Here is a 13,833-nt window from a genome sequence, read left to right as displayed (position 1 = left end):
CGATCCTTCCACCTTGGCACTGGGTCTCAGTGAGCATATATAGCAGATACCGTGTGGCATGCTACCTGGATCCCCCTTGAGGAAGGACGAATAAGTCTCAGCTGCTGGGGAGATGGTCAGCAGGTAGATGTCAGAGGTCAGCCTTTAGAGGCAGCTCGACTACAGAAAGCCTCACGTTCAAGACTATACCTTTTTCTGAGTTGCCCACATTTGGTGACTGATCCATGTGGCGAGTCTAAAGGCCTGACCACACCAGATTGCAGCAGGGCAACTCTGAAGGCCATTGGAGCTCCAGAGGGGTGGGCTAAGACTGTCACTGCTGCACCCCACTGCCCCAAGTGTGGCACAGGAAAAGTTGAGCGTTGTCATTAGAGTCCATCGACTTTGGATCCCAGCTCTACCACTACCTAGCTAAGTGTCATTGAGCAGGTGACTTCATCTCTCTGAGCCTCCTTTGCTCCTCTGTAAGATGGGAGTAGCTAACACACTTCAAAGGGTATGGTGATGATTTAATAAGATAATGTAGCATTTAGGACAGAACCTGAGTCCAAAGCAAATATTCAATACATGGTGGCTGTTATTGTTCATTATTATTATTCATAAAGGAATGAGCCCACCAGGCTGTGGAAACAACTGCCTCTGGCCAGGGTAATGTAAACTAAAGAATGAACTCCGGAGAAGGGGTATGCAAATCCTAGGAACTCTCTGAATGTGTCCCAGATGACTGAAATTATGAAACATATCCTGAAACTCAATGAATATGTAACTTCTGGCAAGGAGCAATTTTTTTTGGATAGAATGTTTCTTTGGAAAAACAGAGGTCACTTGACCTCTCTAAGCCTGTTTCCTCACCTGTGACACGGGGAGGGGAGAACGGGCCTGTCTCAAAGGACATGATGTGAGGATGGAGACAAGACAAAACATGCAAAATGCTCCACACAGGACTTAGAACATAATAGGAGGTCAGCACACCTTAGATAATGACCACAATTTTTGCTGTTATGTTAGAATGCATTAGTCTCACATGCCCCACGCTGTGTAGAGGGGTTAGGGGATTACATCAAGGAGGAAGCAGGTTTTACCAGCACGTCCCAGGAGCCCACTGGAGACCCATCCCATTTCTTAAAGCATGGGTAACTCAGCCAGACTCTGGCCTCCTGTGCCAGCCGCTGCCAGCCATATGTGTCTCTACCAGCCACGTTTCCCGTCGGGTCAGCAGGGTCCAGAATCACAGGCCTGGAGAGTAACAGTCAGAAAGGGACAGGTGAGGAACTAGGGCTGTGTTGGGGAATCCACATGCTCCCAGCAGTGCCAAACAGGAGCCTGGCACAGGCTGGGACTTAGGACAGGAACAGGGTGCTGTTCCCTGGGGCGTGTCCTGAGTGCCCTGCCCCGTGGTGGGTGGTGGGTGGTGGGCACGAGGAGAAAAAGCCTTGCATTTGGGTCTGACAGAGCTGTGTTCAAATTTTACCTCTGCCCTTTATTAGTGGTTTGACCTTGGGCAGGTCACTTGACCTCACTAAGTCTGTTTCCTCACCTGTGATATGGGTAGAGTAAACAGGTCTGTCTCAAAGGACATGATGTAAGGATGGAGACAAGACAAAACATGCGAAATGCTTTACACAGAACTTGGAACATAATGAGAGGTCAGTACACGTCGGCTATAATGACCATAATTTTTGCTATTGTATTAGAATGCATCAGTCTTACAGCAAACTCTTAATTCCTGGGAGCAATTATGATTATTGCTCTAGCTGTTGTCATTTTAGTTCAAATTTTGGCTATTTCACTCATTTTCTGTTACTGTTAAGACAAGCTCCTTATCCCTCAGAACCTCAGTTTACCCATCTGTACGGTGGCTATGGCATGCCTACCTCACAGGGTTCGAGGTTATTGTTTAAATCAGATGGGAGTAGTAAAATGCTCAACACAATGGCTAACCATAGAAGGTGACCAGCAAATGAAGAGTCTTCCCACTTCCTTCATTTCCAAGGTACCATAGCTATATCCAGGGGCTCATTTACGTGGCGAGTTAACTCATGCGGAGATAGAGTACCTGGGTTTTGCAAGCTGCCTCATCAGGTATTGTTTGATAATCGGGGTTTCAAAGTTGTAATACTTTGTCCAGTGGATGCAAAGCTGCTGGTAGTTCAGGACTAATTTCAAGACGGTCTGAAATCCCTGAGCTGTGATGAATTCTGTTTGGTGGTTTCCACGCTCCCAGGCATAGACTGTCAGGAGCTCCAGGGCATACTGTGGTGGCAGGGGCTTCCCAAGCTTCTGCTTACACTGAGAGTAGGAAAAATAATCAGAAACATGCAATTGTCCAGCTAGGGTGTAAAGCACATTTCCTAAAGGCCAAATCCAGCCTGCCATCTGCTTTTGTAAATAAAATTTCCCTGGAGCAAAGCTACATCCATTCATTCACATGTAGTCTATGGCTGCTTTCATGCTACGGAGTTGTGTAGTTGTGACAGAGATCATGTGGCCCACAAGGTCTAAAGTATTTCCTATCTAGGACATTATGGAAACATTTTACTGACTCCTGGTTAAGAGCTTGGGCTCTAGATTCTGAGTGATGTGGGTTTGAGTCCTAACTCCACCAGTGTCCATTCTGGGAAGACAACTTAGACTCTTAGAGCCTCATTTTTACTTACCTGCCAGGTGAGTGGTCATAATAGCACCAAGGTCATAAGGATACTGTGAAAATTAATCAAGAGGAAGAACTCATAGTGTTCCTAAGAGCCAAACGAAATTCCCTTTGGAGTAAGATATAAAACCCAAAGCTTCAAGTGATTTCACAAATAGTTTTCAAATACCATGACCAGGACATAAATAACTAGGCACACAAGGAAACAAGATACCAAGAGTAATAACCAGCAGAAAAAGTGAAAATAATAATATCCACAAAAGTTTAAATATTGAAGGATCAGTAAGAGACTTCAAAATAACTGGAAACATTATGTTTACAGAAATAAAAGAAGAGCTTGACCTAGAGGAAATTAGAAGCCATGCAAAGTAATTTAGCATATTTGAAAAATAATAAAATAGAAATTGTAGAACAAAAAATTACAATAATATAATTAATAACTGCAAATTAAACGCTGTTAAGGGAAAGCTAGTGAATTGGAAACTGTTAGAATAAACTATTCATAATAAAGCACGGAGAGACAGAAAGATGGAAAATATGGAAGAGAATGTAAAGATAATGGAAAATAGACTGAGGTCTAACATGCATTTAATTGGAGTTTCAGGAGGCAAGGAAAAGAGAGAGACAATGTTTTAGGAAAATGGCTGAGAGTTTCCCAAACTGATGAGAGATATCCATTCACAGATTCAGGAAGGACCCAGTGAACTTCAAGTAGGACAAGTTAAAAAAAGGAATCATCATTAAGAACCTCAGATTGAGGGGCACCTGGGTGGCTCAGTTGGTTGAGCATCAGCCTTCAGTTTGGGTCGTGGTCCCAGAGTCCTGGGATTGAACCCTGAGTTGGACTCCCTGCTCTATGGGGAGCCTGCTTCTCCCTCTCTGCCATTCCTCTCACTTGTGCTCTCTGGCTCTCTCTCTCCCTCTCTGTGTCAAATAAATAAAATCTTTTAAAAAAGATACCTCAGACTGAAATGAAACAAAATCAAAGAGAAAAATATAAATGCAGCCAGAGGAATAAGATTACCTACAAAGGAGCCACAGTTAGCCTGACAAATGACTTTTCACTAGTGACCCCAGAAGATGGAGTAATATATTCCATGTGCTGAAATGGCCGCCAATCGGGCAAAAATGCCTATTAACAATGAAGGTAAAATCAAGACATTTTCAGGCAAACAAAAACTAAGAGTTCATTATCAGAAGACTCTCACCAAAATAAATCTTCTGGGACATACTTCTCAAAGAAGGAATGTGATCTCAGGAGGAAGATTAGAGACGTAGGAAGGAGTGAATGGTGAAGAACATGGCAAATATGCAGATAGATAAAATGATTTCATTTTATCCCACTGGTATGGGAAATAATAGTAATGTTTTGTACACTTGAAAATATAGGGACTTGAAAGACACAGCAAAGTGGCATGTAAGTTGGACGTAGTGTTTGTTGGTGATGGTGAGTGGAGTTAAAGTATGGTGAGATTCCTGTATTGTTTTATGGGAAAGAAGAGAGAGGGAGAGGGGAAGGGGAGGAGGGGCGGGGGGGGGGGGAGTTAGGAGGGCCAGAGACAATTCCTTGTCATGCTGGACTATCTTCCTCATTGTAAAACAACTAGTATTCCTGGCTTCTTTCCACTAATTGTCAGTAGCATCCTTGCCCTTGATCACCATGGTTACCAAAAATGTCCTCATGAATTTTCAATGTCCTTGGGAACAGTGTTCATTTGTCAAGGACCACTTTTTGTAAGTTCTAAAATGCTCAGGCTCCATGATCAAATTTCCTCAAACAGCAAACTAAGATGTCTAGCAAACAACGGATTGTCTTGCTTTGCCTTAAAGATTATTTTTAAAGCAGGAAGATTATTCTTAATTACTTTTTTCCATTCGTTAAGTCATCCAAAAACATACATGTATATTATAAAATGGATATTATATGTTAGGCAAACTCTTAAGTCAGAAAACCCAAAGTCAAGTTTTTGTTCTGCTGCTTATTAGCTGAAAGAGCCATCTCACTCTTACTCTCTTTCTGTAATATAGGTTTGATGATACCTCCCTTACTCAGCTCACAGAATCACCACAAATATTAAATAAGATATAGGATATTAGGAAGTAAGCAGAAATGCATATCAAGAACTGCAAAAGGTGAAATATTATGAGCCTGGCACAAGCTAAGCACATAACACATGTCTACTTTATTACATGTGCTCCAGGAGTAGTTCAAAGAAAGCACATTTATTAGGACCAGCTATGCTGGGCACCACATTTTGTGGTTTACTCCTGCTATGCCATGTTACTCTTTGCAAATGAGAAAACAGGGAGCAGAGGGAGGTTTGAGGTCAGACAGCCAGGAAGTGCACAGAAGTGTATGTGTGCACACTTAATGCGCATTTATGTGTGGCATTCATTAATTTACTCAGCGATTACTTATTGAGCATCTATTATGCGCCAGGCATTGTTCTAGGTTCTGGAGATACAGCAGTGAATAAAACATACAAGTCCCTTCCTTCATGCACATTTTTAGGGAGGAGATAGACAATCCCACAGGCTTGAGTAGAGCTTCCCTCTTGGAGGAACTTCAAGGAAGGCAGCATGGACTGAAGGGCTGAGAGAGGGTTTTCAGAGATGTCAAGGGCAGACCCTGGGAAACTTGTATGATGACTGGGTCCAGGGTGAGAGTGACGGAGGTGGTGACAATTGGATATATTTTAGATACGGGATCAACATCACTTGTCAAGTGGTTGAATAGAGCTGTGTGTGCAAAACAGGCCAGAGTAACTGGAAGCATGGAGTTGTCATTTCCGGAGATGAGAGGGACCAGGAGGAATGAAACACCTTGGGTCCACTGGCACCTGTCCCAGGCCCTTGGCCTCCCCTTCTTTTCCTCCTGCTCCTGCCCCTCCCGCTGCTCCTCCTTCTCTACTCCACACACAACCCTTCCCCTCCCTTTCCTCTCCCCCTCCCCATCTCCTCCTTCTCCCCTTTGCATACCTTGCTCTTCGACTTCCCGCCCTCCCACCCTCTATTCTCTACACTCCCTCCTCTCCCTCCTCCTTCTCTGCTCCCCAGGCGGGAAGAACGTACCTTTTGGTACCAGTGCTTGACGAGGCGAATGAGACTCTTCACCTTGGTTGGACGCTGCCTCAGGAAGTCTCGCTGCAGCTCCGTGAAGCAGGTGGAGAACTCGCCTTCTGTCCCCCGGTTCTCACACTCTTGGATTAGCTTGATGTAGACTTCAGGGTTGGGTCTGTGGTTATTGGTCCACTGACCTGTTAGGGACAAATCCGTAACTTTAAGATGTCGCCCTTCTCTGAGGTTCCTCCAGTGGTGCTGGGGAGACAAGCTTGCTGGCCGTGGGAGCTCAGCAGAAGGGGCCACAGGCCCAGAGCCAGGTGCCCCGAAGTCCATTGCAGCCTTTCCTTCTCCTAGCTTTCCTGCTGTCACCCCGTCCAGGTTGCCATCACTGCTCTCTCCCACCAGGCCTAGATAGCAGCCTCCTCAACGGTTGCCCCACAGCCCATTCTCGACCCAGCACCCAGAGAGGCCTTTCAAAACCTGATCACCCTGCTTCTGGCTTCCCACAACATCTGAAATAAAATCCAGAGTTCCCACAGTGGCCTGTGAAATTTGATGTGATCTGTCTCCTGCCGCCTCTCCCATCTCGCCTCCTACCTTGCTCCCTGGCCTTTTTTCTCTTCTTAAATATGTCAAGTTCATACCTGTCTCAGGGTCTTAGCACTTGCTATTTCCTCTTCCTGGAATACCCAGATCTTCCCATGGCTGGCTCCTTCTCTTCCTTTGGGCCTCTGCTCAGATGTCACCTGCTCAGGGGGCCCTGTCTCATCACTCTGTCTGAAGAAGCCCTCCATCCTCCATCACTCCCCATTGTATCTCCCTGTTAGATTTTTGTCACATCAGGTAGCAATCCATTTATCTTGTTTCTGTACTCATTGTCAGGCTCCGGGGCAGAGGTGCCTTGCTTGGGTCATTCATGGCCATAGAGGAGTGCCTGGTACACAGTAGATGGCTCAGTGGATCACCTGTGCTTATTATTGTTGATTGAATGTCTCCATCCTCTGGTTTCACCTCTCTTCCTGTTTTTTTTTTTTTTAAGATTTTATTTATTTATTCATGAAAGACAGAGAGAGAGAGAGGCAGAGACACAGGCAGAGGGAGAAGCAGGCTCCATGCACCGGGAGCCCGATGTGGGATTCGATCCCGGGTCTCCAGGATCACGCCCTGGGCCAAAAGCAGGCGCCAAACCACTGCGCCACCCAGGGATCCCTTCACCTCTCTTCCTATCTATTTTCCCTACTATGCTTGGGCCATCTTCCTAAAACATAAATATGACCATGCTACTTCCTTGCTTAAAACCTTTCCACAGCCCTCCATTGTGTTCAGGAGAAGTCCATGACCAAGGTTACAGACTTCTGCAGAATCAGCTCTCCTGGCTCACTTTCTGCTTACTCCCTCTTCATCCCCCCTACCCTCTTCCTCTGGCTCCACCTTCATCCCCTCATCATCAGCCTCTTGCAGGTCCAGCACATCCTGATCTTTTCTTATCTCTGGCCTCTGCTTGTGCTGTTCCCTCTGCCTGGCATGTCCTTCCACCCCTTCTCTCTCCCCGTCTTATTTTTTTGTAGCCAATGAAAGTAATGCCAGCACCCAACACTGGACATGGCAACAAGAAAGGATTCCCAAACTTTCTCATTTCTTGGTGCTTTGGATTTTCGGTATTATCTTACAGGTCCCCTAGGCAATCCCCCCCAACCCCCCCCCCCCAACAAAACCTCAAAACAACATCAACAACAAACAACACCAAAAAACCAGTTCGGTATATGTAGTTCAGTTTGTACAACTGAACAGCAGTAGTTTGTGTGGTGTCCAACAGATGTCATGGTGTTTCCCTCAAAAATTTAATATCTAAACTATTTCATGTGCCCCTGTGAGTTATTTCACTGTGGCATCCTGGGGTGCCCCGGTGCATAGTTGGGGAACTCACATTTTTGAACACCTACTATGTGCCAGGCCCTGTACAAGAGCTTCATGTAGATGATCATTTAATACTTTGGAGAATGATCCAGGCATGGTTTAACCAGTTTTCCTAATGTGGACATCAAGCCTCTGAGAGGTGATGCTTCTCATCCAAATGTTTCTTCAGATTATCTATAGATTCCAACCCTCAGCATAAATTTAGTGAGGTCTCCTCATGTTTGGGGTGAAAGATGCAATTCACATATTGACTCTATGCCAGATCTCCACTGCTTCATTTTTGGAAAGATGAAATCCCCACCCTTTGCCACAGTAGAACCAGCAAACCCAACAGGTGTTGCATAAGAAATGTCTTGCCTCCAAATCGTGCCAATTTGCTGTTTCATGATGCTCCTGTGGCCAGTTGTGACCTCATTCATTCTAAGATCTCCTCCCCACTTTGAAGGCATGCTTCATCTTAGTTAAGACTCTCCAACTACGGGAAATTCATGCTCAGAAACATGAAAAAAGAAAGAAACCCCAACACAGGACAAGGCCTGAAAGCCCTTGTGTCTGTGAATGCTCACCCAGGACGTCAAAGGCAGGCAGCACATCAAACTCCACCCCCTCACCAAGCTGGGGGGACTTGAGGACAAAGCTGAGGGCGCGGGGCTTCTCCCACTGCAGACTCTGGACCTCAAAGTACACTTCAAAGGTTTCTTCTCTTTGACAGGCTTCCAGCTGCCTCTTAATTTCCCAAATGAACTGTCCTCGTTTCTCGAGCTGCTCCTGAAAACTCTTGAGATTGTTAAGAAAGACCACAAGGTCGGCATCTGATCGGCCTCTGAGGGTCGTGCCTTTGCCTGAAGAGCCACCCTAAAACAGATGAGCAAAATGAGAACTGACAGTCATTGAGAAGAGCCTCCCTAAATAAAATGATGAGGATGATCACTAACATTCTTGAACCTTACTTGGCCTCTGTGCTGAGGGCATCACCGGTCTAACTTCCGTAATGCTCATAGGATCCTATGACCCCCATACTCTTGTTATCAGCTCCCACTTTACAGATGTTATCAGCCCTAAGTGCTCAGAGAGGTGATACAGCCGCCCTGCCACACAGTGGGAACTGCAGTTTGAACCCTGGCTGACTGGTTCTAGGCTCTGCGCTCTTTACTCTTATATATGATTATACACCATAGACTGGCCCATGCTGGGCGGTTTACATGCTGGTCATATAATCTGTACATCTCTATCAGGCACTGGGAATTATTGGGGAGGAAAAAGAAGCACAGAGAAGTGAAATGACTTGGTCAAAGTTTCACAGCCAGCTGGTGCTATTTGCTTTCCAAAGTAATACCATTAACCAGCCCATGATACCTTAGAAATGGTGAGTCCCCATTGTGGATGGGGGAAAAAGGGATCCCTCATGCACTGTTGATGGGAATGGAAATTGGTGCAGCCACTGTGAAAGACAGTATGGAGCATCCTCAAAAAATTAAAAATAGAGCTACTGTATGATCCAGTCATTCCACTATTGGGTATTTACCCAAAGAAAATGAAAACACTAATTTGAAAAGATACAGGCAATCCTGTGTTTATTACAGTATTATTTGCAATAGCCAAGATATGGAAGCAGCCCAAGTGTCCATCCACAGATGAATGGATAAAGATGTGCTGTGCACACACACACACACACACACACACACACACACACACCATATGATATTATTCAGCCATAAGAAAAATGAAATCTTGCCATTTGCAACAACATGGATGGATCCAGAAGATATAAAGCTAAGTGAAATAAGTCAGACAGAGACAAATACCATATTATTTCACTCATACATGGAATCTAAAAAATAAAAAAAAACCCAAAACAACAGACTCAAATAGAGAGAAAAAACAACGGTTGCTAGAGGGGATTTGGGTACAGGGATGAGTTACATAAAAAAAGGGATTAAGAAGTTCAAATTTCCAGTTTTAAAATAAGTCACAGGGATGAAAAGTATAGCACAGGGAATATAGTCAATAATACTGTAATAACGCTGTGTGGGGACAGGTGATGATAATATTTATCATGAAGAGCACTGAGTAATGTGCAGAATTGTCGAATCGATACATTGTATACCTGAAACTAATATCACACTAAGAAAAAGGAATGCTAGTTTATCAAGGGAGTTGAAAAGCCCAGTAGCGGGCAGCCCGGGTGGCTCAGCGGTTTAGCGCCACCTTTGGCCCAGGGCATGATCCTGGAGACCTGGGATCGAGTCCCATGTCAGACTCCCTGCATGGAGCCTGCTTCTCTCTCTGTCTCATAAATAAACAAATAAAATCTTAAAAGAAAGAAAAGCCCAGCAGCATGGAGACAGCTGGCACCAGACGCCCTTTCAGCAATGTCTGGCTCTGTTTTTGTGGTGTATATATTTTATGGGAGGTGGCACAGACAGCTTTCCAGCTACACAAAATCATTGGAATGATGTTTAGCTGTTGTTGGCTGGAGAGTGGCTCTGGAAGCCTTTATGTCAGAAAAACACAAAAACATGCCCCCAGAACATAAAGTCTTAATGGCTCATAATTCTGCAGAAGCTGTTTGAGTCCCCAGCCTGGCCATTCATTGGCAAATTGTTTACTACGAGAGCCGGCCTCTGTTTTTCTACCTCTGAAATGGACGTGGCCGAGGATGGTGGCTCATAAACTTCAGCCAGGGCACTGATTTAAAAGTTGCAGATCGAGAGCCTCCCCTCAAAATCTTTTCTAACAAAGCTCTGGTTATATTTTCTTGGTATGGATGTGTCAGAAACCACCAGCCCCAAAAAGCTTACTTAACCTTTTGCTCCCTCTCTCTGTCTCTGTGGGAACTCTTGCCCATCCATCCACCCCCTCCCCCGCCAGGGAGGCTTGGGCTCACCTTGACAACTTTAGACACCCGCACAGGGTGGGCTGCACCTTGGAAACATCTCTCTTTCAGGAAAGTGGAGATGATGTGAATGGCTTCTTTGACCTGCCTGCGGAACTGTGTGTCTGGCAGGAGATAGTTTTCGATGAACCTGTCCAGATCCTTGGCGGGGGTGTCTTTGAGCTCGGGCATGCTTCTCAGGACAGGGGCAGGAGAGCCGGTGGCTGCAGAACTGGCAGCTTGGAACAGCTGTCTGGTCTGTCTTCCTGTCTTGAGTCAGTTAGTTTCGTTTCCCTGGAAGGGAGGAGCTTAGCATGGCTAACATTCCTCTGAGCCTGAAACTGCCTCTGCCCTGCCAGCTCTGTCCAGAACTTACTATCTATCCTCTTGCCCTTTATGTAGCAGCCTAGGACATCAGACTTGTTTCCACTGGACTCTGAAACTGTTGCTTTTTTTTTTTTTTAAGATTTTATTTATTTATTTGAGAGTGAGACCTAGTGGGTACAAACTGGGCTGGGAGAGGCAGAGAGAGAGAGAGAAGGAGAAGGAGAGGGAGAGGGAGAGAGAGACTCCCTGCTGAGCAGGGAGCCCAGGGGTGGATCCCAGGACCCAGTGATCAGGACCTGATCGGATGGCAGATGCTTAACCCCCCCGAGGCACCCAGGTGCCCCTGAAACTATTGATTTTTTAACCAGTGTTAGTATCTCACCCAGAAGAAATTGTCATTAAAAACTCATTTGGGGATCCCTGGGTGGCGCAGCGGTTTGGCGCCTGCCTTTGGCCCAGGGCGCGATCCTGGAGACCCGGGATCGGATCCCACGTCGGGCTCCCGGTGCATGGAGCCTGCTTCTCCCTCTGCCTGTGTCTCTGCCTCTCTCTCTCTCTCTCTCTCTCTCTCTGTGACTATCATGAATAAATAAATAAAATCTTTAAAAAAAAAAAATAAAAATAAAAATAAAAAAAAAACTCATTTGAAATTTCCTGCTTTGTTTTTTTGTTGTTGTTGTTGTTCCTGACAAAATTGTTTTATAGTCTCCTATGATCTTATGCACACTGTAAAATGGAAAAGAAGTCAGAAAAATCAGGAAGCAGAAAGACAGCCTGAAAAAAAAAAAAAAAGAAAGAAAGACAGCCTGTAATCCTAAAACCCAAAGATGCCCACTATAAACACTTTGGTATAGATCTTTTCAGATATTTTTCTAGGTTAATACACACACACGCACATGTGCAAAGTTCTGTCTTTTTTTAAAACGGAAGTAACATCATGCTATATAGATTTTTCCTTTTGACTAATAGGCTTTATTTCATACAGCAGTTTTAGGTTTACAGAAAAAGTGAACAGAAAGAACAGAGCTCCTGTAACAGCACCCCAACCGCTCTGACGGGCTAACTTGCTTCAAGCCTCTGCCCTCCTTGCTTGCGGACCTAAGTCCCTAGGTCTGTAGCAGAACCGACTTGCCCTGAGAGTTGCACACCACTGGTCTCCAGGAGTGAAAGAACAAACTTTCCCAGAAGATAAGGCTTGACCACATTCAAAAACAGCTGCTACGATGCCAGCAAGCCTGTTCAGGGTCCTGCCGACGGACGACTAACCACCTGCTTCTCCCACCCACAGCCCGTCTCCTGTTCCCTGCACGTATTCCCCTTTAAAGCCCTCCAGCTCCTCCTAGACAGAGAGGATGGTCTTTGGGACATCGGTCCACCATCTTCGCAGGTTGCCGGCTCCCGAATAAAGCAACCCTTCCTTTTCCCACCATCTGGGTCTCTCGAGTATTGATTTTTTTTTATTTATTTTTATTTTTTTATTTATTTATGATAGGCACACAGTGAGAGAGAGAGGCAGAGACACAGGCAGAGGGAGAAGCAGGCTCCATGCACTGGGAGCCCGACGTGGGACTCGATCCCGGGTCTCCAGGATCACGCCCTGGGCCAAAGGCAGGCGCTAAACCGCTGCGCCACCCAGGGATCCCTCGAGTATTGATTTTTGAGCAACGAGCAGAGGAACCTGAGTTTGGAACCAGGTCTCTGCCTGGTGACACTCCCAGCTGTACTTCCCACCTCTGCTTCCACACCTACCTTATTATTAATGGTGGTGTGATACATTTGTTACAATTGATGAATTGGTATTGATATGTTATTATTGACTCATGTCCACAGCCTACCTTATGGTTCTCTCTGTGTTTGTGCATTCTGCATAATGTCATACCTTCACCCTTATGAAATCATGCAGAACAGTTTCTCAAAAATACCATTCCCATATATTCATCCCTTCCTATCTAGATCTTCCTTCTTTTCTAACTAATGCACTCAATGCTGTACATTTCCTTCTGAGCGCAGCTTTCACTGCACTCCACACATCTTAACTGGTTGTTTTTTCATCTTCATTTAGCACAGAATATTTTGTGTCATTTTAAAAAAGATTTTATTTATTTATTCACGAAAGATGCAGAGAGAGGCAGAGACATAGGCAGAGGGAGAAGCAGGCTCCTTGCAGGGAACCCGATGTGGAACTTGATCACAGCAGGACCCCAGAATCATGACCTGAACCGAAGGCAGGCGCTCAAACACTCTGCCACCCATGTGCCTCTATTTCATTTTTTAGAAAGATTTTATTTGTGTATTTATTGGGTTGGATGAGGAGCAGAGGAAGGGGGAGAGAATCTCAAGCAGACTCCTGACTCACCACAGAACCCGACAAAGGGCTTAAACCCAGGATCTTGATATCATGACCTGAGCAGAGACCAAGAGTTGGAGGCCCAACAGACTGAGTCACCCAGGCAACCCTGGCACAGACTAAAGTTTCTTTTGAGACTTCTTTGACCCGTGTGTCAGAAGTGTTGAGTCTCCAAACACTTTGGAAGTTTCCAGATATATTGCTTTTATTGATTTCTCATTTAACTCCACCATGGTAGAAAACATACTCTGTGTGACATTTGTTCTTTGGAATTTGCTGAGGGTGTTTAATGGCCTCAGATATGGTATATCTCGGTGAATGTTCCAGGGGAGCTTGAGAAGAGTTTGTGTTCTGTTTTTGTTGGACGGTGCAGTCTAGAAATGCCAATTAGCTGTCTTTCTTAATCATTCTTCTTTTAACCAGCTCAGCAATTCATTGCCACTCCCCACTCCTTCTGTGTAGCGTGTTGACCTATGCCGAAGGCAAAGGTAACCATGAAGGGGCTGGGCTTCCCTCTACATTGACACTCATTTTCGTTACCAGTCAGATTGTATTTCAGAGATTTTGTCTGCTTTCAAATGCTTTTTTGGCAATTGTGTTTGTTAACGAAGTATATACTATGTACCTGTATAAAACCTCCAAACACGAGAGACT

General features: G+C 45.1%; 1 protein-coding gene across 1 annotated transcript; it reads right to left on the bottom strand.

Moving 5' to 3' along the window:
- Nucleotides 1-666: 666 nt before the first annotated feature.
- On the bottom strand, nt 667-10,753 carry OAS1 (2'-5'-oligoadenylate synthetase 1). Its single transcript, NM_001048131.1, has 5 exons — nt 10,518-10,753; nt 8,197-8,485; nt 5,723-5,907; nt 2,057-2,289; nt 667-1,236 (listed from the first exon to the last, which is right to left on the bottom strand). Exons 1-5 carry the CDS (start codon nt 10,695-10,697, stop codon nt 1,056-1,058), a joined length of 1,068 nt encoding a protein of 355 aa, NP_001041596.1. The 5' UTR covers nt 10,698-10,753; the 3' UTR covers nt 667-1,055.
- Nucleotides 10,754-13,833: the final 3,080 nt, after the last annotated feature.

This window comes from Canis lupus, chromosome 26 (genome assembly GCF_011100685.1).
Source record: "Canis lupus familiaris isolate Mischka breed German Shepherd chromosome 26, alternate assembly UU_Cfam_GSD_1.0, whole genome shotgun sequence".
Taxonomy (NCBI): Eukaryota; Metazoa; Chordata; class Mammalia; order Carnivora; family Canidae; genus Canis; species Canis lupus.
Note: the sequence above shows the minus strand (reverse complement) of the source record. Positions and strands in the feature narration are given on the sequence as shown.

Bases quoted from the DNA above. Each gene is read 5' to 3' on its own strand.
- OAS1 (NM_001048131.1), bottom strand. From the start codon at position 10,697: ATGCCCGAGCTCAAAGACACCCCCGCCAAGGATCTGGACAGGTTCATC. The intron at 8,486-10,517 runs GTGAGCCCAAGC...CATCTGTTTTAG, and splicing joins GGGTGTCTAAAGTTGTCAAG to GGTGGCTCTTCAGGCAAAGG. The intron at 1,237-2,056 runs GTACTCTATCTC...GTTACTCTCCAG, and splicing joins AGGCAGCTTGCAAAACCCAG to GCCTGTGATTCTGGACCCTG.